Here is a 27,371-nt window from a genome sequence, read left to right as displayed (position 1 = left end):
GAATTTGATTTTAAATGTCATTGTACTAATGTAGTAGTAGTTGTTGTATTTAGACCAACATTATTTAGAACAACCATTGATTTATTTTCAGAGGGTGGCCTTCACCCTGATCATTCATATTACATGTATCACATCTTCCAGGGTTGAAAACATTTTGGACAACAAGCAAAATCTGAGAACTTTTGACAATTTTTTTATAGAACGAAACCTAACCAGCCCCACTGTCACTTGACTCAGTAATGGACTGTGCATAAGATGGACAGGTTTCAAAAGTGTAGATAATCATCTTGGTCGCCTGCTGGTGCTTAACTGCAGTACTGGTCATAAGTACCACTGCCTCCATGTTAGTTGATAAGACATGGACCAAATGAAACACTCAAAGTAGATGTTAAATACATTTTTCTCAAAGATGGGTTCTGTCAATTTATGTAGTTCTTATAACACTGATGTATGTCAGAATGTTTCTGATATATTTGGTTTGAATTAGTTATTTGAACGTCATTATTGAGAATTGAGAAGGATATGTCTAGCCCATGTATTACATCTATTCATACATATTATTTTCATTATAACAACCTGACAGAGCTTAAACGGATGTTACATTCTCTCCCTCTCTCTCTCTCTTTGAGGTTTCTTCCCGTTAAACAGAGTTTTTCTCTCTCTCCATGGCTGCCAGTCATTGTGGGGACTTTTAGGTTTCTCTTTAATATTGTAGGGACTCAACCTTAAAGTGCCTTGAGATGTTGTGATTTGGCACCATACAAATAAAATTGAATTGAATAATAGGCTTGACCTTTTACGTCGAATATGCAAGATACCAGAGTCCAGAATATTTAAGCAGAATTTGTGTACAATGGGAGGAAGTGAAGACGTGTTGTCCATCTTGATGTAAATTCTATGGACTCAATACTTTTCCATGACAGTTTTTACACAGCCTGGTAGGTTTATTACCAGAATGCTGAAATGTCTTTTCCCCTTAACTTACTTTGTAAATGAGACATTTATCAGAAACTCAATTCAAAAATTGACCCAAAAAATAAATCTTGTCCCTGTATTTGCACCACAGCATTTATTACTTGGATTGTATCTCATATGTCTATTTGGGGTTCATGGCCTTTAAAAAAACATTTTAACATCATAAAATCTTCCTAAATACCCCATTTTTTTGCCCTTTTAGGAATCCTGAATGCATATGCGTTTTAGATTTGCAAACCTGAAACATATCTTCAGATTTTAAAAGTTTGTATATTTATATCAGTGTGCCCTAAATTTCACATTCCCTCATAAAAGCCATGTCCTCTTCTGCACTAATGAGGAAGTAATGCAGTTCTTGACCACTGTGGATGATGGATCCGATGCAGACACTCAGTTAAAATTTCAATGTAATTGACAATTTACAATAAATTACAATAATATACTTTTGTTCATATCAGGTCAAATACATGAATTATAAAGACATTAAAATACAGCATTGATAAATAAACATGTAAGACTTATCAGGGTGTATGAATCATCACTTTCAAACAGTCACACTAAATGGCAGATACTAGGTCAAATTTTTTCATTACACAGCTTATTAGAAATTCATTGTCTGTGTTTCTCATTGTCAATTTACATTTCAATATTTGATCCATCTAGTGCATTTCTCATCATTATTATCATCAATATTTATTGTGAAATTAACTTCAGTGGGTGCAGTACATTCCACTAAACATGTCACATATCTTGGAGAAACACAATTTAGCGTGAGATATTTCACAAGGTCTCATCTCCCAAACTGTGCTCAGTTTTTATACCATGGCCACAGAAGCTGTTTGTTTCTGATTGGCTGGCAGGGTTTAATCAAAAATCGACACCAGGACAACTCACACAGTTTTCATCAGTCTAACTATTGTTTTAAATCTGTTCACAAAAAAACGGAGGTAGCCAAAGCAACAGGACATTTGCACAGAGTTATGTTGTGCATTAACTGTAACGGATCAAATTGACTTGTAGAGGGTGAATAATGCTCAGGTCCAAGTTCACTGACATTAAATAAGACAGTTTGATGACAGCCTCTTTTTGCTTGTGAGTAGTGTCCATGGCATAAACTCAGAGGTGTAATGATATAAAATAACAGCAGGCTCCACTGCTGTAACACAAAGAAGAGTGGTGTTCAACCCTGATTTTTAGAGCAGCTTGTTGTGTAATATCACGTAATCAAGCAACCTGACGTTGCTTTTCTTATTTATTTTCTGGGTTACAGAGTCTAATCTACGGATCCAGCATCTACAAGAAACAAGACCAAACTTGAAGTCCAGGTTATAGCCAGTATGAAGCAAAATCCAGTGACTTCACAGAGGTGCAGACCATTTGAACTCCTTTATCAAAAATGGTCACTGCAGGTTATTTAATCCACTTAACGGAAAATAACCAGTCTGTCTATTTTACTGACTGGAACTGTCCTGGAGTGGATGTAACGCACAAATTTGCATGTGCCGGTCTGTAGAATTTTGTTAATTTCTTCTTGAACCATGGCAGCAGTTGTCAAGTGGTGACAGGCCTTTCAGTGGTAGTTACTGTAACAGCACTGACCAGGTCAATGTCTTGGTGATGTGTGTGTTTGCAGTCATTACTCGTCACACCGTGCCCTCTCAGAAGCCTTGTATATGGCAATAGGCCTCCAAGCTGGAGAAGAGGATGTAGAGGAACCAGAGTCCAAACAAAAGCAGTGTGGTGATGATTTTAGGGATCCGTGGGCCTCCCAGTTCGCCGCCAATGGACGGCCTCCGGCGAATCATCAACACTCCCATAGTGAAGAAGGCAAAAATGGTGAAGAGTGTGACGGAGAAGGCCAACGAGCCAGGGTCCACACGGAAGACCTTACCTTTGACTTCCCAATACACAGCAGCCACAGACCAGGCCACCCCAATACCCAAAAACACATTAACTGCATTGCTTCCAGTCACATTTCCCACTGATGCATCTGCATACTGGTCCTGAGTGGCAGCCACTTTACTGGCAAACGTATCTGGAGAAGAAAAGAGGTTAGTTGCAGTGTGTACTATCCTACATACCTGGGGACATACAGCATATAGAGCTTAACAGTGACTGCCCACTTTTAAATCAGCTCTGGCTGATTTGCTTCAATAAATACAAACTGAGGTACATTTCACTCACCAGGAAGTGAAGTCCCCAATGCCACAAAGACCACTGCAGTGACAGCGTCTCGCAGGCCCACGGTGCAGCCAAAGTGGGAGGCCAGGTCTCCGATAAAGGCGGTCAAGAAACCAATGACAGAGATTGATACTAAGAAGCACGCCCAGCCATTCCAGATATCGGTGGGCGGGATACAGGCAAACGCAACCTTCCAAAATAAGCACACTATGTGCACGAAGTAGTCTAAGCAGTTGGGCATTCGCTGCTCTTGTCCCTCATCTTCATCACCTGATTAAAGAAGACACAGTGAAGAAAAATCAAACTAAGCAACAAAATGCATCGACCGCAAATTATGCAATCACATTTTGAGTCCATAAGCTTATAGTGTTATAATTAATCTGTAAACAAGAATATTGCATGTAAGTGCTATAATAATTTGTTGTTGTTGTTGTGAATCTGGACATTTAGTCTTCCTTTGCGGTTCCATCCTGGCTCGGCAACTCACCGGCCTCTGGTATTTGTGTGAACACTGCCTCTCTGCCAAGAAGGTGTCTTACCTCATGGTATTTACACTCAGCTTGTTCTGAGCCTGATAAATCTTATATTTTGTATGCCTGCCTGATCCCTAACCTCTGTTATCTCTCTGCCCAGGATCATCTACAACTGTCACACTTCCCCTGCTCTCCCACTGGAAACCACTCTGATCCGACCCCACACCACCTGGTTTGATTGCTACCTCAGCCAAGCTTTTCTCTGCGTTTGTTGTCTTACTGTTAGTTAGCAGAATTTTGCAAGAACCACTAAATGGATTATTACAAAACTTGGTGGAGGGATGTGGTATGGGTCAGGAAAGACAACATTAAATTGTGGTGTGGATCCAGATCAGGGGTCCAGGAACTTTCCCTCTCTAAAACATTGAGAGATACAGCATTTTTCTAAATTCTCCTTGATTTCTCAGAGAATAATTCATGGATGAAAAAAAATTGAGGAAAAAAATAGATGAGAGTATATACTGATATTTATGAGTGTGCGTAATTTGGTGCAGTGAATTTAAATGTGGTTTCATATGGAGACTATTGGCCCTTGGTGTAGGTTTGCCCTTAATTGTGTTATCGGTTAGCTTCCTTGACTCACACTATTTAGTAGCACATTTTCATATTGTTCATTAAATCTTCTTTGACATACTCCATGCCTCTGACTCTGTTTCAATACAAAGTCAGACTGCAGCTTCAAATCCTACATTAAATAAATACAAGTTTATTTAACCATTCTGTAACAGATTCATTTCACATTTTAAATTAAGTTAAAGGATTTTTTAAATAATTTCTGGCAAAGTCTGTAACATGAAAAAATTTAAATGGACCTTTTTACCACATAATTACCTGGTTGAAAAAACATATATGTACAACAGACATGCAGCTGTACTCCAAATTGTCTCTGATAGGGAAGCACTATATATACATAGTACAGCAGCACTGTGTGAATGTGACTAATGTTGAGCTTTTGCACTACACTCACTCCTAGTTAATCCTAAGTAAATACTGTCCATTAACAGGTTACACACACACACAAAAACAAATGCATTAACAGCCACTGACCTGCACTGACTGTGACTGCTTCAATGAACTGCTCTCTCCATGAATGAGTGCCAATCACTACAGCCAGGTTAGTGTCCTTCAGGAGCTTGTCCACAGTGTTCTGTTATAGCACATTGAAAAGGTCAGTGAGAAGACGGCTCATATGGTTGCACATAGATTATATGGGTCCACATTTCTCTCTTCAGCCTCTTTGGAATTTGTTCTTCAGACTCTCAAATTGTTTATTTTGAGCTTTGATGCACAAAAGGCCCAGCGTAATATTCAGTACAATTATGACAGTGTTGGATATGGCACATATAGTGTATCCACAAAACCACTAGCTTCCCAGTTCTGCTGCAAAACTTGAATTAAATTCAGAATAAACCGACTCTAACATTGCTCACACAGAGCATACTGACACCCACATCTACAACATCTACAACATTTATCTCAAATTAAAATGCATGAAACAAGAAAATTTGAGGAATGGCAGAAGTAGTATATGATGCGAGATGAAGCAGGGAATGGAATGAGAAAAGTCTAATCAGTCTCAACAACACACAGCATGCTGGCAGTAACTGTACCTGGTCAAGTACTCCATTGGGAGTCTGATGTGTGAGAGGGCACCAGGTGGTTAATAACAGATATACATCAAGTTTTCCACATTGCAGATGCTTTTTATTATCACTCAGATTAATAATTTAAATGTCAAATCTTCTGTCACTCCACTGTTTTCATGAACCAATGAAGATAATAAAAAGCTCATATTTTTCAAACTTGTCTTTTCCTTGTAATAAATGATATATTTGCACAGAGTACAGAGCCTGGCTGTCGTCTGTCAGACACTCACACACCTTGAACTCGCAGGACTCCTCTATGATCACCTCCAGCCTGCTGTGCTCTCCTAAAATGGGTTTACCCATCTCAGAGATCCTCCTGGCCTCCTCCTCCTCAGGGCTAGGGTTTCCTGTCAGGAGAGGGCAGTTATTTAATGATCATGTCTGTAATATACCACTTACAAAACACACACATTCTAAACCTGGGCTGTGATTGGTGAGTGACTGACGTGCACCCATAAACCTATCAGTAGCTGACAGCTTATGACAGCTGAGCACATGACTCCGTGTCCTGCATGAACTAACGCGGTGCTTTATATGTAAAGCGTCCTTGGGTCTCTTTAAAGGCGCGATATATAAATTCAAGTTCTTATTATTATTATGAAAGAGATGATCTCTTAAACTAACTACTGAACCTACTCCAGCCACCTGTGTACTCCTCTAGTGAATTGGACACTGCCATCACTAACAACAGGAGGCCTAGTCCTTGCAGTAACTATAGGCTCCTGCCTCAGAATCGCTCTTGTTCCTGTCACCGGTGGTGGCATCCAGCCTGTGTCCCTACCTTCCTCGTGTTTAGTAGGAATTGTGCCTAGGAAAACTTAAGTCCCATCCTCACAATTTGTCTCAGCACCACAACCACTGGTGGCATTAGTCTCCAAAGCAAGCTTTCAGAGATGCTTATGACAAGAAAAGGAAGTAACAAAAGACTAAAACCTTATTTATGCTCTTCAGTAAAACAAGCAGAAGCACTAAGCCAGGGAGAATAAAATAAAGAAGAAACATCTTTTTCACACCAGGAAGCATTGGGCGAGATATTCACTGATCTCAAAGAAGCAACAATGTTTTTATGGATGAATGTGCAATTTCCCAGTTATGTATGGATATTTGAAAATGCTGCACAGTACACCTTTAACAGCCAAACCTTACCTTGGTTTAACAACAACGCTGCATGTGAGGGAAGAAAGACAAAGATTCAATACCTCTCTCTAACACATCGGAGTAGACTCAAAGAATCTAAAACTGCAAAAGCAAAAAGACACTCTCCTTTGTCTTCGTTTGGCATGCACGGCACGCCCACATTGATAGCTTCCATTTCCACTTTACCTCATTAAATAAATTACTGTTCATTTACACTGATGTAATTGATTCTGTTGACCTCCACTAACATGGACATACCCAGTTCCTGCACCATCCTGTTGTCACATTGAGGTTATAGGGAACAGGGAACTAAAGGATACTTAATTCATAATTGGCTGCAGTGGCTGCAGTGCTACAGTGAAACAGAGACTCCAGTGAATGACAGCGTGTAATCTTCGGTTACTGGCTCTGACGCAGGTGCCCGGCACGCAGCCGCCCGCGCTGCTCTTGTTATTGTTTTGATACCTGATCTTGGATATTGCTGTTATCTTGCTTGCAGCGTTTTTTAAGTTAATGTAAGTGAGAAAGTAAAATATATTTCTTTGATTATTGTTGATTACCACATCATTATTGATTATAACGACACAAGTCATTTAGACATCAATGATAAAATGTAAAAGCTCACCAGAGAGTCCTCGCTTCAGCCATTTGGGATCCTCAAGCACAACAAAGAAGGTTTCCTGCTTTTCATATTCTTCCACATTTATGATGCGCACTTGTAACGTCTTACTGGAGATATGCAAACACACACACACACACACACACACACACACACACACATTTTTATTTCTGTAACAAAATAATGGCGTGCTATTAACTTTTATGAACAATGAGGGACATAAAGACACAAAACCATTTCCTCTACCATCTAAATCACATCACAAATAGATGTAACCTAAATAATTAATCACAATGGGTGTATAAATAATTCAGGGATGAACATTGTGTACACAGTTTTCCAAGGAAATAGATAAACTGAATGAAGTGCAAAACAGCTTGTAAACACTGGTTCCTCACTGTCTGAATACCTAATACCATGTCAAGTTCACAGCTGAAAAAAAGAAATAAAATAATGAAGCTAACCACTTGAACACTTGCCCATTAACTCTAATCCACAAATTGTTATTGTTGTGACTGTGTAGCATCCATTGATGGGCGCTGTTACATAACAGAGTCTTTCACTAAGTGTACAATTAGTGCATGTGCAAACACAGCTTATATAACCTGAAAGTTTAATGGGAAAACAATCTGTCACCTTACATGGGGTGACTGGCGGTTCCCACACCTGATCGGGGATGGTATTATCTTTGGGTGTCAAGTCGTCCGGTAATTCTGTCTAAAAGGACCTCCTCTACCTGGAGCGGGTGACTGACAACCTATAGTAATCTCTAAGTGAGGTTCAGGTGCCTGTTTACTGACAGCACTAATACGCCAATATATCTAGAAGCATTGAGGATGCTGTGTGTGTTTCAGAATTAGTGGTTTGGAAAAACTGTCAGTGTTTTTTTTGATTATGTGTTTGTGGTGATTATACCAAGAATGTAGAGACTATCATAACATAATTCAGCTTTTTCAGTTATTTTGCTGAAGTTGGCTGAATGAGAAAATGAAGATGCCTGTTCTGAAGACTTACATATACTGCAGTTACACTTTCATTCAAAATTTCTGCTCCCTTCAAAAACTTAAAGATAAGGTCTTTTGATGTGCTATATATACTAATCAATGAATAGACCGAAATGAACAATGAACTGATCCTACAAATAAATGTTTTGTTGTCTACAAAAAGATTCAAAACCCACAAATGAGTCAAAGCGTATATTTAGTGTTCCTTTATTGCCCTGATGCTGTAATCTATTTTTAGTTAATTACACCACTTCAAACTGTCCTGCTGCCATAAATACTCCAAATCTGTACGTATCATTAAGGAACATTTGATACAAATGGTAAATCATTATTCCTTTCAAAAAATGAAACTATGTATCTGTGGCCCCTTTCTAAAGAAGAATGTCTTCAGCATAGGGACTAATGTGATTGGCACTGACTATCACAGTCCAAAGTTGGGCATTTCACTGTTGCATTTTGTCTTTTCATGGAATTAATAAAAAATGACAAATATAGAATATTGCAAGCTTTGACCTACAAAACACATTTGCTTGAGGATTCTTAATCATTGTGGAGCTTTGTTTTATTGTATTGTATGTTAAGGAGCCAAATTATATAACCATAAGAGACACAAAGTCAGTCACAGTCTCAAAAGAACAGATTGACTCTCTGAGGAAACACATCCATCAGACTCTGACTCCTACATTCATACCTGCCAGTCACTGCCTCACCTGGTTTGTTCATTGGTGAATTCCAGCTCCCCTCCGGTCTCCTCATAGTCCACCCCCGCCTTGGCACTGCCATCCTCTGTATGGTATGGCACAGCTACAGTGCCCCTGGAGCCTGAGTTCCTCACCACCGTCACCGTCAGCATGCCCGTGCTCTCACTCACCCGCAGCACCCGCTGACCAAAGGTGAAGATGCCGGCGTGGTCATCGTCCAAGATAGTGATGGTGGCAATCAGCGGCTCCACTAGTCTACCCTTGGATGGATTTCCTGTCCCTTCATTTGCACCTTCTTCTAACCTCAGTTTCTGAAGACGCACAGAGAAATGCTCATCCTCCTCAAAGATGTCATCGTCCAAGATGCTGACCTGGGGATGAAAAGTTTTCACTCTCCTCATGGATGTAGATTCTCAAAAGTCACTTCAACACAACTTAATAATTTGACTGATTTTGAGGATCCATTAATGTCTAACCCTGAAGTAATAGTCTTCTCTCCACTGACTGATGTCTAATGTAAACTAACATTGCAATCTTACTCAGCATATACACAAGTGTGTGTGTGTGTGTGTGTGTGTGTGTGTGTGTGTGTGTGTGTGTGTGTGTGTGTGTGTGTGTGTGTGTGTGTGTGTGTGTGTGTGTGTGTGTGTGTGTGTGTGTGCGTGTCCAATGCATGGGTGGGGTTTCTGCCAAACTTGTTTGGAATATTTTTTTCCCCAGATGATGTCATGAGGTCCATAAATCAATAAACTCATTCCCTCATCATATGATAGGGAATGATGTGTGAAAGAGAAAGTGCTACACATAGATGCACTGTATGATGTCAAGGTATCTCTGTATCCTATGAGACTATAGACACAACCTAAAGCTAATATTGACAGAAAAATGATTTATGATCTTATGGTAGGATAATGACTTCATAGATGATATCATTTAAAATTCAAGACGAACAAAATACCTAGCACTTTAATTACTCACCTTGATCTCTTTGCGTGTCTCCCCTGGCTTAAACACCAGGGTTCCCTCAGTGAATTCGTAGTCCGCCCCAGCGTTGGCGGAGCCATTTTCTGTACAGTAGTCCACATAGAAAGTGTTCTGACCTGTGCCCCCCTCCAGGATCACCCCCAGGCTCAGAGAGCCACAGTTCTCAGTGCACTGGTACTGGGCACTTTCGAAGCAGATGTGCGAGCATGTGGCCTTGTCGGACTCCTGGCCTGCCGTGCGGCGTGCATGCTCAGCAGCATGTTTCCTTAATATATTACCGGCACCGATCATCATGCGTGTCACCTGGACACGGTAGAAGGCGCGGCTCTTCTTCTGGTGGACCAGGGCAGAGTAGTTGGCCATTTCAATCAGCTGGTCCAAGTCTTTGTCTGGATGTTTCTCCTTCAGGTCTTTAAGGATGCGAATCACCTATCCAAGAGAGGAAACTTGTTATAAGTTGTTTCCCTTTACAACAGAGGTTTGAAGTTAAGACTAACAAGCTGTGTGTGAAGCCGGGTCCTGCAGAGGATTGGGTGGGAGTCCACAGCAGGATGCATGCAAATAACTGAGCTTATAATGTTAAAAGTATTAGTGTTTCAGGAGACAAAACTTTGAAGACTAATATGAGGATCTTTATCAAGAAAATGCTACCATTGCTGCATTGCCGCCATTCAGACTACTGCTGGCCTGCTTTCTTACTGTCCTCGTGCCTTTAAAAAAAATACAACAGAAGTAGTCTTTCTTTTTAAAACAGTCACTAGAGTGACAAAGAGCTTTAATTACTGAACACAACTAAGATGTCAAACAAAAAGAAAAAAGCTGTGTCTACAATGTGGTCAAGTATTTCATGAGCCACATGTCTTACCTCCTCTTGGCTCTGGTCTAGTTCATTGCCTGTCTGCACAGAGACCGTCACACTGGAGGAGTTTCCAGGGCATGCGCTTCTGTCCGACAACTTTCCATCCATGATCATGTCAATGCCTTTGGGCTCGAGGTCACCCTCCATTTCCACAACAATGCCATGCCGCTTGTCAGCGCGGTAACGCTTATGCATGTATTTGTAGAATAGTAGGCGACGGTCAGCAATCCAAGCCAAGACCACACACACCGGAAAGTAAAGCAGCGTCACTGCGGCCTCCCACACCTGGTAATACAGGCAATATGAGCGTTACATGATTTACACACTTGATTTACTCTATTGTATAGTTTACCAAAGTCAAATATACAGAAACACACCTCTACAATCCCTGGTGAGATGACAGCCAGTATGAGGTAGAGCCAAACGTAGGCGAAAATACTCCAGAAAGACGTAATAAAAAACACGCGCAGGTGTTTGATCTTGCGAGACTCTCCGTCAGGGATCACCCACACACACAGACCAATTATCACAAACATATTGAAGGCAGCGCTGCCCACTATGGTGCCCGGGCCGAGCTCGCCTGCATCAAAGTTGTGCCCACACACCTGTCACAGTGAAACAAGTCAAACATCACAAAGACGCAAATCAAAGAGCTTTTTAAAGGAAGTTCTAAAGGAACTGGACTTCAGTCTATCAAGAATTGTGGGAATATTTAAATAGAACATGTTTTAAATGAATAACTATACATTACAGACAATGAGAATAATCTATTTCCACGTTGACATAAACCTGCAAATTTTACTTGTAATTGTACTGTATTTGTTTGTAAGACCTACTGTTTACCCCAATTTCCACTTATTTTATTGTGATAGTTCTTTTACAACTTTCATATAAATGCATATGTAAATGATTTACAATATGAGAAAAAGTCAGACTCTTTTTAAAGATGCATGAATACCACATTCTCAATGAAAGACAACTATCTCTTGTGTGTTGGTTTGCTGTATCTGAGTACCTCAATGACCGAGAGCAGGATCTCAGGTGCAGAGGAGCCCAGGGCCATGAGTGTGAGGTTGGACACAGTCTCATTCCAGATCCTCACAGTTGTCACTGTCGTTTCACCATTAGGTTTGGTGATGGTCACCTCCTTCTCCTGCAGGGACGGATATTTGAGAAAATGTAAATTATGCTGATGATGCACATGTGTTTCCATTACTGTCATCAATGTCATTTTTTGCCAGACTGGTTTTGGTTAGACATACAGTTTGAGGGGAGTCATGGTAACAGAAGCATTTTCTGGACAATAAGCTGGATTTTGAGGTTCAGTTGGATTTCTGGGAGGTCCAAAATCTTGAGCAGTTCCACAGTCTGATCTCCCACATTTTATTAACTGTAGTGAGCTTATTTCAATATTATTGTAATAGTATTTTACATGTTGTGGCTTCACTGTAATCTCAACTGAGATTTATGTGATTTAAAACTAAACTTCGCCGCAGAACAGACATATTTTTATGCCTCCATGCTGGGAACAGCCGAGTTATTATAATATTAGGTTGTCCATACATCTATCCATCCCTTTCTTGTTAATATAATATCTCAGTAAGGTCTTGAAGGAAATTTCAAAATTTTTCCACACATGCTCACTGAACTGAAGGATGAACTAATATTGGGGATCGAAGGTCAAAGGTCAAGGTCACCTCAAAAACACGGTTTGCGCCACAACTCAAAAAAACATATGCTAATCATGAAAAAAGTCTACACAAATGACTGACAGGATAGAATGATGATCCAAAATATCCAAAAGGTCAAAGGTCAACTTCACTGTGACATCATAATACCATAACGCTATAAACCAAAGCACAAAGTTCAATAATACCTGAGAGGTGATGACCTCTATGGATGCCATGAAGCGGTCTGCCAAGATGGACACACCCAGAAACATGTACATGAGACAGAGGAAGTAGATGATAGCCCTCCCCGCTTGCTCCCCCAGTGGAGGGTTGAGCGGCAGCCATACCGGCAGCAGGACACCAGGTCTACACACTACGACGCCTGCACACTTGAGCCCAGATACCGTAGAGTTGCCTGTGGGCTGAGGCTCATCATCAGGGCTAGATGCCCGCTCCAAAACCTGTGGCCTGAAGGGAGTGCTGGGGTGGGCCAGGAGGAGCAAGAGGAGGAGGAGGATGGGTGGGGAGAGGTGAACTGGAAGGCGTCCCATGATAGCCCTGAGTCAGGAGGAGCACGGTGGTCACTGGGGGAGCGGATGGGTCAAAAGACTCTCCTGTAGACACAGACAGAGCCATGTTATTCTCAATGACGAGATGCAAAGGGGTGTAACAGTTTTGCAGCACATCTTGGTTTAGATTGTATCTGTTATAAAAGAATAATGATTCTAAAAGAGTAATACAAAAATTAACAAGACAGGAGAAGTCGCCCACTATCAATACTACTAATAAAGAAAGATTGTTATCATGTGGTTTTGTGTGGATGCGATGTCTGTCTGTCCGTCCGTCTGGTCCAGACAGAAATTTCTCAATAGCTCTTGAAAGGACTGCCATGAATTTGTGTCCAGATATGAACCCATTTGTGGTTTTGAATGAATTTAAATTTGGTCCTTGTTCTGCTCACCCCGCAGACCTCAGTCAAATAGAGCTAGATACAGGGCTACTGCCATTTATTAATATGACACAGTTAATGATGTAGTTACATTAGGGAATAGGCTACACTCTGGAAATACTTTTACTTTTTTGTACATTTTTGTACTTTAAGTAAAGTGTACTTTTAGGTATCGACCTTACTATGTAATAGTGCCTTGAGTAAAAGTATATTATTATGTGGTGCTAAACAAATAAAATTGAATTAAATACTATCTCCAGCACTGGGTTTTTGTGTAAAAATACACAAAAACACATTAGGACACAGGTTGTAAAATATATCTCTGCACACAGTACGGATTAAAACAGAAACAGAAAAAGTAAAACGAAAATACACATCTACTGTAAAGTTTCTGTGTCATCAGTTTTGTGATTATTTGTTGGATTATTAAATGTACATCACTTTCATCTGTCAAAACCTGGTCGAAACCCCTTGTTCCCATGGTAACCCTCTGTTTTACCCTAATGCTTTACCCAGCAGGTGACTAAAGCACCAACCCATTCAAACAGTTACAGGGACGTCTTTTGTCCTGACCCGCACACTCAGCCAGGGGACAAGATGTTTTGTTTCTGTAGTCATTGCCACAAGCACAAAGGCTTGTTATTAGAAGTTAAAAGTAAACTGACCCCACTGAGTCGTCTTAACTGCATATCAAAATGACCTCTGAAACTAAAGCCTGATTGTTAAATCATGCAGCTCCTGTGGTTAACATTATCTGGCACTAATCACTGAACCCTGGTGGTAAGAATGACTAAGCAGTAATTCACGTGTTTCTGTCAGCAGCTCCATGCCAATATCTCTGTGAACACTTCCTGCAGAAACGTATATTTCAATTTTAAACAAACCTCTGCAATTTCATGGAAAGAATGAAAGAACAGACAGAATTTTGACATGTCTGCAGATTTAAAATAATTTGGTAAATATTGTAATATTGACAACAATTACTGGCAAGCTGCTTGAGTTACCCTTATGTGTGTTAACATGACTTATTAAATGGCCATCAGGGGTCTTATAACTAATCAGTTGGTCATGACGCTACCACACATTCTGCCGATTTGAAACTCACATTTCCACTTATAGAAATAATATAGCAATATACTGCGGCCGAGAGAGCTCAACGCACTGCAAATTAAAAACAAACACTTCCAAATAGAAAAAACAACTTCATCAATTTGACGACACATGTGCTGCAAAAAGTCACAACACATGCAAAAAGAGAAATGCGCTGCAAATTGCAAAAATGACGATGGATATGTTTCCAAAAAAGGGATGAACCTGGCTGTAGTTCAATGCTTTGTAAAGTTCCATCACCACTGACAAGTAGCAGACTTCAATAACTTCTGTATTTGCATGTGTTATGACTTTTTGCAGTAAGTGTCATCAAATTGATGAAGTTGTTTTCTTAATTTGCAGGTGTTAAAAATACAAATTCTTAATTTGAGCTCTCTCGGTCACCATAGTAATAAAAATTATTTCATTATGTTATAAAATACTTTAACTGAAAAAAAAAAACATAGTGACGAACTAAAGCCAAGACACAGTGTTAATATCACCTGTACATTAAATGTGTTGATGCTGAACTTTATAGAGAGTTGTCACGTTTTTTGAAAGGAAAGCGTGTATGCGTGTGTTTGTCTCTATCACTTTTCACATTTATTTAGTTATTAATCGATGGTGTCGGATTGGGAATCGGGATCGTTCCGATACACTTTAACCTTTAACACTGGGCCCTGGCTGTCCGTGTGTGTGGCAGGTGATCTGTGTGTGCACAAAATATTGGAACTCATTATGTTCATGAGAAATGCATGCTTCATAATTGTCATGTTAGATGGGAGGGTAATTTTTTTTTAGTCTGTGTGTGTGCGTGAGTGAGTCTGAGTGTGTAATAATGACATCAAAACACTAATGTATCAGTGGAGCAGACATGTTAAACTGTAATGTTTAGTTAGTAACAGGTATTTTACAGTGAGCTAATCTGAGGATGTATGGATGACATACACCATGATGGCAGAGAGCCTTCACTCCCCACCTCCACTCCACCTGCACAGGTGACACTGCACCATTGTGCGCTATGAGTTGAAACAGATACTTGGGTGCTGCATCTTTGATGCAGCCTGAGCTCGGCCAGCTCATTATGGAGTTGTGATTCAGAAGCACAGCCCAAAGGGCCCGCCGCATCACATTTCACTTTCCAAGGCCTGCTATGGTTACCACGACCTCAGACAGAGGGCCACCTTACACCAGCGGTTGCTGATGGGGGGTAGGCTCACCAAAAATAACTCCCTCTACATTCATATTTGGAGAACAATGGTGCACAGAATGGCCACGTGTCACAACACAGCGAATCATAATGAAAACAGTAAAATACATCTGTAATGTCAAATCAATTCTTGTATGATGCTCGCATTAATATTGCTAAGCTTTAATGAGAGTATCTGCCTTGTTTCTATCATAACATCCAACACTTTACTAAGAAACCTGCAATATGCAACACAGAGATACAAACAGACCCCCAAACAATTAGGATTAGTGTAAATCAACATTTATCAACATTTTAAAACTTTTACCAACTGGCTTTTCCTATAATAATGTATTTTAACTTAGCAAGAGTCCAATGCCTGTGTGGTGCACTTAAGATCCAAATACAGATTTGTTTTATCTGGTAAGTGGTGAATCTGTATAATGCATCAATGCCAAGGCAATACAGTTTATGAGTGCTGGCTAGCCAAGAAGCTGAAAGAGCTGGATGAATTATTGATAAATGCATTCACCTAAATATAGCAGTGTATCGTTTCCTTTCATGTCACCTACAAATAGCTGTGTAATCTTTGAGATGGAGTGCTGGTAGATTTTAAAGAGACTACCTCTTAGTCTTTCCAGCAAGGAGACAGGGTGATATATCGGCAGACCACTGAAACTCATAATGCAAACCTAAATAGTACAGAACTCTCCTCGGCAGTGACTCTGATTCAAAGCAACTCCATTCAGATCTTCTTCCAGAAGTCATCTTCACTGGCTTCTTTAATATCAAGCTGCTGCTGCTTTGGGAAAAAGCTCTACAGTAGATGATCATGTAAAAAAAAAAAAAGAATCACTCTCTTTTTACAAGCCTCTCTTATGACTGCGGGGAAGGGGGGGTCATAAGGTGCTGACACAACTGTGGTCTCCTTGTTCACTTCTCACACAGGAGCTGTGAGCTGGGTGACAGCTCATCTCCCCTTACTGCCTCTGACACGGCCACTATCAGTCAGCACCAATGATAAGTGATTGCCTGGGGTTATCTTACCCTGATCGAGTGAGCGCCACCAAAAAAGAGAGTTAGCACCGGTGACAGTTTAATATTTCCTGGTGGTGTGCAGTCAGGTGAGGGATGCTCCTTCAGACATGCAGAGCAGAAGAGCTTTTGTTGCCTTAACAAGGTGGGGTTCATTATTGTCAGGCAGCTAACGGGCACCATTCAGTGAACATTTTTACAAGAAGTGTACTCTACAGCTCAAATTATGATTTTACTCACATGGTTTCAGCTTCAGTCAAATTGTAAAATGTTCTTAAAGTAACAAGAAAAAAGACCGTTAATGATTACAAACACACATATGCAGACACACGCGCACACACACACACACACACACACACACACACACACACACACACACACACACACACACACACACACACACACACACACACACACACAACACACACCCTAATTTCTCATCAATCCACCACCAAAAGGTGATGATACATTGGCCGTGCAGTTTGAACATTAACCTGTGTGCAGATTCACAAAGATCGCCTTTCCAGGAAGTAAACTCTGTGCCCAGGTAAACCGAAAACATGTATCAGTTTAACAGACAGCCAATCAAAACTCGTCGTTGTACTTAATCTTAAACAGTCAATCACCCAGTGAAGCCCCATGCCCCAAAAATCCAGATAGCAGAAGGTCACACTCATGAGTGTAACATCACTGCAGCTCTCCATAAACAAATAAGTTAATCTATACATGAGTGACTCCACTGCTATTCACAAACTTTGTCAAGAGCTCCTCTGCTGCTACCACAATATTTTTTTAAGAGGGAATTGTGTATCCAAGTGTTTCCTTAAGAATCAAGGTGTAAGGTTTGTCATTTGAAAGAGAACTAGCTCCATATGCCAAAAAACTAAACAGAGCCACCATCAGCCACAACATAAGTTAATACATTTTTAAGTGAGTTTCTCTATGCAGTTACAACTTCATTTTTCTGATCATAGACTATATAAGGATGGACGACATGACAGCTCCCCAAAAGTAAAGCCAAAGAGTCCTGATCACCTCCTGGTGGCTGCAGTATAGGTCATAAAACCTGTCTCCTCCAAGTTAGTGGATGGGACATGGACCAAACTATACTACTGCGTAGACTCTGACTCCATATAAATTCATCGGCGCAAAATGGCAGTGTTCGTATCCTGGATGTCTTGGCTTCATTTCTGAACAGTGGGAGACAGTGCAGATGCATCATCCATCTTTATACACGGTAGCTATATGGTTGAAACTCCTTTGATCAGGAGAACACGTTAGTAAACATTTTAGCATTTACTGAACATACATCCAAACTCATTTCGAGATGAGTTTTTAGTTATCTTGTGAATGTAAGTCTAACATTCACTCTGTCCATGAACTCCTGAGGGAAATGTCTGGCTTTTTGGCTGCAAAATAATCCACTATATTCACCTGCTAAAGTCGCTAACTTTATCTGTTTACTAGTTGGTGCTGAGCAGGTAGTGTACAGTGTTTCTTTCCGAAACAAAACCAAACTAAACAATGAGCTAAAAGACACTACAACACACCCCTGTCAGGTCCTAGCTCTTTCTGGATTCATCATTTAATCAGTTGTAAATTTAAAGATATTGACTAAAGCAGCTTTAAATAATTCATTCGGAGGCTTCTGTTCCACAGATGGAGAAACATAACCAGGCGTTAATCTTAGCCTGATTTTAAATCCCCAGATTGTGTCAAAATGAACTGCAAACGCCCCTAGGACTTTAAAAAGAATCTACTCTTTCTGTTAAAGAGAAGTATATGTGAATATTTTCAAGCAGAACATTTTAGCCCTTTATACAAATATGAATTTACATGCTGTATTTTCATTTACATTACTGTCTGTATAAACAAGATTTGATAATCGTTCAGGATTTACAGGAAAGGAGGCCTGAGTCTTGACTTTTTACTAAACAGTAATAATAGTTGTGATATCAAACTAGTCAGCTTTCTTTTTGAACACACTGGGCAAATAAAGATCCTAGGGTCGTGTTGAAATGTAGCTTTACGTGTTTCCACCTCTTTTCGACAACACTTTTCAGTTTTACAGCACTGGAATAATCCTGATAACCTTTAGAACAGAAGGTCTTCACAGCTATTTTTACAGCATCTACTACTGCACATCAGTACTGGTTTAATGAGCTGAAAGTGTTTGGAATCTATGGAAGGGTTGTGTCGTGATGTCTATTTTTTTATTTTCAAATGCATGTTCATGTTTCTGCTGGTTGCTGGTTACTTCACCGCACCTGTCTAAGATCATTTGTCTCTCAGTGTTGTCAGCTTTTCCTTGAATGATGTGTTGATAAAGTTTGGTGCTGTTATCTTTGTCTCTGGATGATCTTATGTGTTCAGTCTTGGTGGATAATCAGAGTAAGATACTATTGGATAAGGTGGAAGAGTCACTTTCAGAATAAAAGTTGTGCTGCTTCTTACACTATTTAAGGAAATGCATGCAAGGCAATCTGAATTTGTCTCCCTGTGGAGGTGTCATGGATTATTACACCTTCAAACTATTCTCCCCTCAGATGATTCATTGGATTTGAACAGAACAGTCTGAAACACATCCATTAAAGCACAATAACATCCGTTCAAGTTACACACAAATCAAGTCTCTCTGTTTGCAGTTAAAGAAAGGAAAGGGATCCGTCCCTTTAATAAGTAACACAGGGCTTTGGCTTGCTGCTGTGGGCCTTTTAATGAAGCAGATGAATCAGAGTGTAAAATAATCCACTAGGTCGCACAGAGAGACAGGCAGACAGACAGGCAGACAGACAGACATGAGCACTGGACCAAACAAGTTCTTTAACATTAACCTGGGCGTACACATTTAAAGAGTGAATCCACAGTGAGGCATTTGTTCACATCACGACTTGATGTTTGTCAGTTTAAAATAAATTTAGTTTAATAAAAGGAAACACAGCCAATTTTCCCAATATTTTCAACAAATATTTTGTTTCTGAAATTCTATTCATTTCAACTGTTTTGTTGTGTCAGAAAATGTGAGAAATATTTAAGGAGACTTAATATTTATCTAAACCACAAGCCTAAGGTAATTAATAATATTTTAACCTCCTAAGATGGTCTGTATTTATAGATGTCAGTACTCACACTTGTTTTTTATGTGTGGATTAATTGTCTGTGCACTATTGTTAGCTCTCCCCCTGGTCTTGAATTGGCCCTATGGAGATGAATAAAGTATTTTGAATTATTTGAGCTGAATTGAATTAATATCAGTCTTTTCCACAAAAAAACAAGTAATAATACTTTTTAAATACACACCCAGAGGCTTGGTCCTGTAGAGAGAGAGAGAGAGACGCGGAGGAAACCAGGGTCTGTTAAAGAGTTAAACAGTTATCTGGTTAAGTTGTTTCCATTACAACTAAAACTTTCCAGAGCACAGTCTCTGCAAATGTTTAAACTATTTTACCACATCTCTCACACAAACAGGTTTAGTCATGTTAGTTGCTCAGTACAGGGCCGGATGTAAGAATGCACCAAACGCATTGACAGACTGATGAAATAGAGTCTGTGCGGGAGGTTTGCACATCAGATTACACCCTGAACACATGGATCCACACAAGACCTCAGAGCCATGGTTTCAATTTCCATGACTTGCTACAAAAAACCCAAACGTACAAATTGGAGTTTGGATTTATTTTAAAGATCCGCCACTGAAAAGACTAACTGTTGCATTTTCTGTGACTTCAGGTACAATAACCTATGTGTTGGTAGCAAAAATGATTACGATAAGTCTGTGGTTTTGTCCACATCTTCCCACTGAGTCTAAAATGATTGCTAATACACAACACTAGAAATGTTTACATGGACATCAATATTCCAATATTAGCCTCATTAAGACAATAGCCTGACACTGCACATTTTCCGACCTGAATAAGGTCATACTCAAAATAAACAATCGTTGAATTAAGACAATTGAGTAGGATTGTCAAAAGAAATTGTTTTTCAATACAAATGATACAATTTTCGTAAACTTAACTTACAATGGTACTGAAAATTACCAAAGCAGATCTACAATCAGATATTCGACCCAAGGCTGCAACAACACAGAGGAAAATCAACTGATCCTCAACCTGTGGCTTTCTACAGACTGGTCCGGCCACCCATTCATTGTATCAATTGATTAATTAAATTAATATGAATTGCTTTGAAAAAAGTTTTACATGAACAATATTGCTCAACATAACAGGACCTTTTTTCTTTATAGTGTGGTGTTGAAATTGGTATCAAGTATTTTTCTGTATAGTATAGTATTGAAGGCTAAAAGTTTGGTATCATGACAACCCTAATTTTAAGTATTACGACCTTAATTGCATTATATAGACAAGTACATGTCTTAATCGCATGATAACGTAATGATAATTAATACGAATAATTAATTTGTCACTGGACAATTTAAAATGTGATGATGGGTCACCAGTGACAGTTTCATAATGAGCCAACATTTGTTTTACACTTTACACAACATTTTTTTTACACTCATGATAACATTAAAGATCCCTAACTGAGCGTTTTGCATTGCATGACTGTGTGCAGCACACTTTGAGGCATGCTTGCTCGCGCTGTCGTCCATAAAGTTGTTAACCTCCATGCAGACTGATCCTCTTAGTTTCAGCTGCAGTTGTGCGCATACCCACAATGTGTCTGCTTAGTATTTAGTTACCAAGATCATGACCTACAAACAAACTTCATCATCAGCAGCTGTCACTCAAAGTGCTTTAGCCAATCTCTGCGATGTGTTAAGTCACTCAGTACAGTATAAACTGACTACACTGGCTCAATCAGTCCCCCAGAGGCATGAATTTGTTTTTGACAGAAAGGTGTACGGTTCACGTAGCGGCGGAGAGAGAAGCCAAGTCGAGCACAGTCTCTGTTCCCTCTGTGTCCACTGGGTTAAAATCACCATCAATCTGGACAGCTTCAGTGAAAGCTTGACTGAGCACAAGGTTTAGTTTACAGCGGGTGGGGCGCACTGCCACACTGCTCGGTGATGTACTCTCAGTCGCCTCCGTTCAGCCCCACTCCTCTAACCTGTTTATGTCCGATGGTACAACAATGATCTTAACAGGTAACAACAATTATGCCTGATGAAGGTGTAACGACTTAACTTCATATAATAAAGTGGGTAAAAGTAATCAACAGTGAGTTTTTTTGGTTCCATTATATCCTAAAAGAATATCCGAGTAAATTTTTATGGACTGTTAGCGCTGCATCATGGAAAGCTCCCACAGAAGAAAGTGATTAGAAGTCCATCAGTGCTTTTCTAATCTTGATGATCAATTAAGCGCTTTGCAGTAAAGCTTTGCCATTCACCCAATCACACACACATTCATATAGTGCATCTATCACACATCAATCACACACCATGGCACAGCCATCAGGGGGCAATTTGGGGTTAATTAACTTGCCCAAGGACACTTAGGCACGTGGAATGGTGGAGACCGGGATCAAACTGCCACCCTTCTGGTCAGAGGACAACCTCTTCTACCTCCTCAGCCAAGTAACTCTTGAAGACAAGAAATGTTTCTTCATTAGACCGGCAAGATGTGAAGTTGATAACAGTATCTTTGTGAGAGCTGAAATTATCAGTTGATTGATTAGTTGATCAACAGAAATTTAATCGCCCGCTACTTTGATCCCCACCACCCCTGCCCCTTGTTTTTGGAACCAAAAATTGTTTTTAAAAATGTGACAGATTCTAAGGATCCTCCTTCTTAAATGACTGCTTCTATTTCACATCTGCCAAATGGTTGATTAGAAAAAATATCTATACATTGCAAAGGTTTCAGCCACTTCAGATATTTGTGTTCTTAAACACCATCAATCCCGTCATGGAGTCATCTGACCTCAACATCTTGTAATCAGTGTGGGATCACATGAGAAAGAAGATACTGAGACTAAATCCACAGAACAAATTCTCTGAGGTACTTGGAACAAACTGCCAAGACAAGACAAACAGTTTTTAAAGGTGCATGAAGTTAAATGACTAAGAAGAACTACTCATTCCATTATTTGATAGTATGCACACTCTTACTCTGTGTCTAAAACTTCCGTTTGTGTTGTCATGTCACCCATCCCTACTCGATACGTCTAAGGGTGACTTCAGGTCTAAGCATGAATTCAATCCTGTTACGTTTCAGACGAGGGCCCCTTGAGATCTCATGGGTGATTAGGAAGTTTAGCATCTCAGTTTGACTCCAAGGGAAACAATCCATTTGACATCTTTAAACCAGTCTCTCGTTTCTCCCTCTCGTGTCATTCTGCCTCGACTGAAATCGTCACACACTTCCTTTTCCTAAGAAGTCTCCACTACAGGCTCACTGTGAAGGAGGAGGATGGAGCAAGGCTGCATGGGGCGGTCAGACGTACGACTGTCAGCTAGCAGACAGCAGCTCCTGAGGTTTCCATTACCTGAGACACCCTGGCCAGCCACTGGCGGCCCTGTCACCTTAGAAGGAACAGCATTCTCAACTTCAGCATGAACCCAGACAGGGACACCTGTTATGCAATATTCAGGATACTGTCAGAAACATCAACAGCAGACTTAGAATATACAAACACAGGGCTGTTGCTGGCTGTCAACGAGTGACGTGTCAATATCAGTTGTGGAAGAAGTATTCAAACCTATTACTTAAGTAAAGTACAACAGTTTAATAACACTCAAATACGGTTCAAATTGCTTTAAGAATTATGCACAAGTAAATGTACAGAAGTATTATCATCAAAATGTACTATTACTGATATAAATATCAAAAGTAGAGGTACATTTATTTTAGTAAGATTTTGATTGCAGGACTTGCAAGTATTTTTAAATTGTTGCACTGGTACTGATGGTACTTACTATTTTGTTGATAGTACGTCTGTGCATTTACGATAATTTTGAATTCAGGACTTGCAGGTAATCTTCTGAGGAATCAACAAAAAATTTGAAAAAGGCCTTATCTCGCAATGTTAAAGAAAGTGAAAAGAAATTCCACTGGATCTGCCCCCTGATCAATATACACATTCAAATTTAATGCGGTTTTCCCTGACCCATACCACATCTTTACACCAAGTTTCATGGTAATAGTTCAAGTAGTTTTTTGCGTAATCCTGCTAAATAACAGACAGAAAACCACTCCCCTTGGTGGAGATAACTATTTTATATACAGTTAGTTACTTTTGTCTATGAGGGCATGTGAGATGAGGATAGAAGGAAAAACTAAATATTGCTATAATATAAATTTGAATTTATTATATTAATTTATACTTATACAAGAATATGCAATACAAAAAATATATATATTGTACTACAGTACTTTAGTTTAAGTACTTACTTTCCACCACTGATCATATGCACAGGCACTACATGCACTTTACAGAAACTGCACTAGAGCTGGGCTCTAACTATTTAAGCTCTGTGAGCAATCTCTAATCTCTGAAATTTCCATGATGTGACACATTAAGAAGAACACCTCTACTTATTACCCAGTCTGAGTTAACATGTTTCTCATGCTGATCGTTCACTGGGTGAGAAAACACAACCTAAAGAATAACGCAAGAGGGAAATTCAACAAAGCACTTACAAACGTTTCCATTTCAAACACTTTTTAACACGGCAGATGCAGATGTAGTGGCGCCTTTAAGTTGTCACCATGAGTGAGCGCTCGATTTCAGGGCATCAGTCGAGTTTAGACCAACAAAATGTTAACAAAATGTGCAGAGGCAGCCGGCAGGCCTGAACACACAATAGAGCAGGGAGTCAATGAAAACAAAACAGACCCCCACAGGCACTGACTCTCCTCTCCCACACACACATACACACACACACACACACACTGAGAGAGAGAGACTGGTAAATACTGTCCATTACAGCATTAAACTGTTAGACATAAAGATAAAGGTATACATGATCATTATTATTTAACTAGAAAATCTACATCACTTCTCTGCTCCAACTGTCCATGAAAGGGGATTCTGGACTAAATAATTACCATATCGTCACATTACACATACGTTACAAAATGACGTACAGTAATCTAACTCACCCGAGGTAAAGGAGACCAATCCATAGGTATTGACTTCCCTAAATGAAGGGGATGAAAGGTTTTGGGGGGGAGTCTGATCAATTGTACAGTTTAACAGGCAGTTTGTGGGGGGAAACGTGAGAGAAAAGTGAGGTGTAGTATAGCCCTTTGTCCTGTGGCACCTGCAACTGCCGAGCATATCGGTGCCTGCACACAAAGCCGCAGCATTGGTTTACGTGTGCTGTCACATACGTGGGGAGGAGGTTGCATTACAGGATGTCACAGAGCGTCAGTGGTGGATTGTTTGGATTTAGCTTATTATCGCAGGCATATAACACATATCGACAGCCAGTGTGTATACAGCGAACAACATGTGAGATGCAAATATTATTTTATATCATGGATAAACCTTCTAATTATGCTCTTGATTCATTGTTTTCCCCATACAATATCAAAATAAAAATGTCCTGTCGCAATTATTAAAAGCTTAAGGACACATACATCAACGTAACCGGTCCAAAACAAAATACTCACATTTAAAATGCCGTTATCAGCAAATGTTTGACATTTCTACTTAAGTGGTTCAAAAACTATAAACATTTATCAGAATATTTTCTGATCAACATATCAATCATGTTAATTACAATTTCAGCTCTACATGTGCACCCACTAAAACCAACAAAATACATTCTAATAATATAACAAAGACTCTCGTCATTTGTTGAATATGTTTGCCATTATTCTGTTTAATTATAATATATGTCTGTTTTAATGTGTTATTGGCCAATGACCCACACTTTCCTGTTATCCATTCTTAAACACCTTGATTCAATTTAAATGACATATTTATAAGATATGAGAAACTACATGCCATGAAGAAAAGATACACATACACAGATTAGCAAACACTAAAAAACAAGTATACTGATATTTGCATGCTTATGTGCAAAGTGATATAAGAGGTATGTAGCCTATGTATTCAATTAGAATGGCCTGGCACTGGAGGTGTATCTTCCCTCAACCCCTCCTGTCTCACACATCACCAACTCTTAACACAGCTCTTGGGCAGCCAGCACTGCCATGGACACGGGAGATGGGCGAGTGAGGATGTGGTACATGGCGCTGCCAATCTGCTAAATGAATGCTGTCGGTTAAATGTCAGCTCTGAAGTTCAGCCCTCAAGCAGAGTGATGTTTCTGAATTAAACAAATCAATGGGGACCTCAAAGTTTCCCTCAGGGACAAACATCACTACACTTTCTTTAAGACTGAAGTGGCAGAGCAGTTGTAATTTCCTCATTCAGTGAGAAGAAGCTGGCAGAAAATGCTGTTATATTTCTGTTATTTTTCATTTACATACATGTGTTGCAGCTTGCAGATTCCTCTCGTCATTCATATGGGACATTACTTTTTTCTTTCAGTGCTGACTTGTTGAAATATAAAGTATATGGTGAAGACTGCATGTTCTGTGGCACCAGTTCACACTGGAATATGCTACTGGGGCTTCAAAACGAACCAAAGCTTATATTAAAATCATATGATTAAAGATCTGACTTGTTTTGGTGTTACTGACCTCATTCATCCTATTTACACATGTATACTATAAGAACTATATAACTAAACTTTAAATAAAAACATGTAAAAACACTTACCATAATTTAACCAACTTAATAACCATACACTGTATGTAAAACAGTTGTCATAACCATAGACTGTATATAAAACACTTGTAGAAACCATAGACTGTATATAAAACACGTGAGTAACCATAGACTGTATATAAAACAGTTGTATTAACCATAGACTGTATATAAAACAGTTGTCATAACCATAGACTGTATATAAAGCACTTTTAGTAACCATAGATTGTATATAAAACACTTGTAGTAACCATAGATTGTATATAAAACACTTGTAGTAACCATAGATTGTATATAAAACACTTGTAGTAACCATAGACTGTATATAAAAAAAGTTGTAGTAACAATAGACTGTCGATAAAACACTTGTAATAACCATATAAAAACACTTGTAATACCCATAGACGGTATATAAAAGACTTTATGTGACTAATGCTGTCGGTCATCGGGCTCACATTATCAATCAGGACTACAGACGGGTCACAGTCGAGGGCGTAGCCTTCAGCATGTCTCCCCCTGAATAAACCTGTCCTGTGCCTCCTCCACCCTCTTACCTTCGGCTTTAGGGTCCAGCTCCACCACAGGCTGCCATCGCTTCTCAGAGAGGTCTCCTGGTAAAACTGTGCCCGCAGCTGAACTCATGCAGTTGAACTTTCCTGTCCACTCACATCCCCGTTAACTCAGCACGGTGATGCTGCTGCTGCTGAGAGAGAGAGAGAGAGAGGGAGAGAGAGAGAGAGAGAGAGAGAGAGAGAGAGAGAGAGAGAGAGAGAGAGAGAGAGCTCACATGGGGGGAGGGGAGGAGTGGAGAGGAGGAGGGGAGGGCTATGATGTGCTGACGTGTTGCCTTCACGGTCTCCTTCCAAAACTTCCTGCTGCTATAGTTGCTATTTTTTGTTCCAGTTACAAGATGCAGGTAGAGGTGGTTTGTTTAAATACTTATACATAATACATGGCTGCCTCGTCCTAATTGTTACTGAGAGCACGTGAAAGCAGCACACGCAGGATTAAGCACAGATTGTGTATGTAAGGTGTTACAGTTTTTTTTTTCAATTGCTATCAAACAATAGTGAAGCCACTTTTTCAAAACTCTTAAGCAATATTGTCAGGGAATGT

The 27,371-nt window shown here is 39.8% G+C and overlaps 1 protein-coding gene across 5 annotated transcripts; it reads right to left on the bottom strand.

Annotated features, from left to right (window-relative positions):
• Positions 1-63: 63 nt before the first annotated feature.
• Positions 64-26,957, bottom strand: slc8a2a (solute carrier family 8 member 2a). 5 transcript variants are annotated; one of them, XM_035178350.2, is made up of 15 exons: positions 26,810-26,957; positions 19,872-19,924; positions 12,516-12,923; positions 11,655-11,792; positions 11,017-11,244; positions 10,646-10,924; positions 9,775-10,209; positions 8,806-9,167; positions 7,098-7,201; positions 6,482-6,499; positions 5,570-5,682; positions 5,300-5,323; positions 4,737-4,836; positions 3,160-3,426; positions 64-3,010 (listed from the first exon to the last, which is right to left on the bottom strand). In XM_035178350.2, the coding sequence occupies exons 3-15, from the start codon at positions 12,858-12,860 to the stop codon at positions 2,634-2,636; spliced, it is 2,790 nt and encodes a 929-aa protein (XP_035034241.1). In that variant the 5' UTR covers positions 12,861-12,923; positions 19,872-19,924; positions 26,810-26,957; the 3' UTR covers positions 64-2,633. The 5 variants fall into 5 exon arrangements, with proteins under 5 accessions (XP_035034241.1, XP_035034240.1, XP_035034243.1 ...); XM_035178349.2 differs by lacking the exon at positions 19,872-19,924; XM_035178352.2 differs by lacking the exons at positions 5,300-5,323; positions 19,872-19,924.
• Between the last annotated feature and the right edge of the window lie 414 nt (positions 26,958-27,371).

This window comes from Hippoglossus stenolepis, chromosome 15, assembly GCF_022539355.2.
Source record: "Hippoglossus stenolepis isolate QCI-W04-F060 chromosome 15, HSTE1.2, whole genome shotgun sequence".
NCBI classification, from domain to species: domain Eukaryota; kingdom Metazoa; phylum Chordata; class Actinopteri; order Pleuronectiformes; family Pleuronectidae; genus Hippoglossus; species Hippoglossus stenolepis.
The sequence above is the reverse complement of the archived record's forward strand: the minus strand, read 5'-3'. Positions and strand labels throughout refer to the sequence as shown.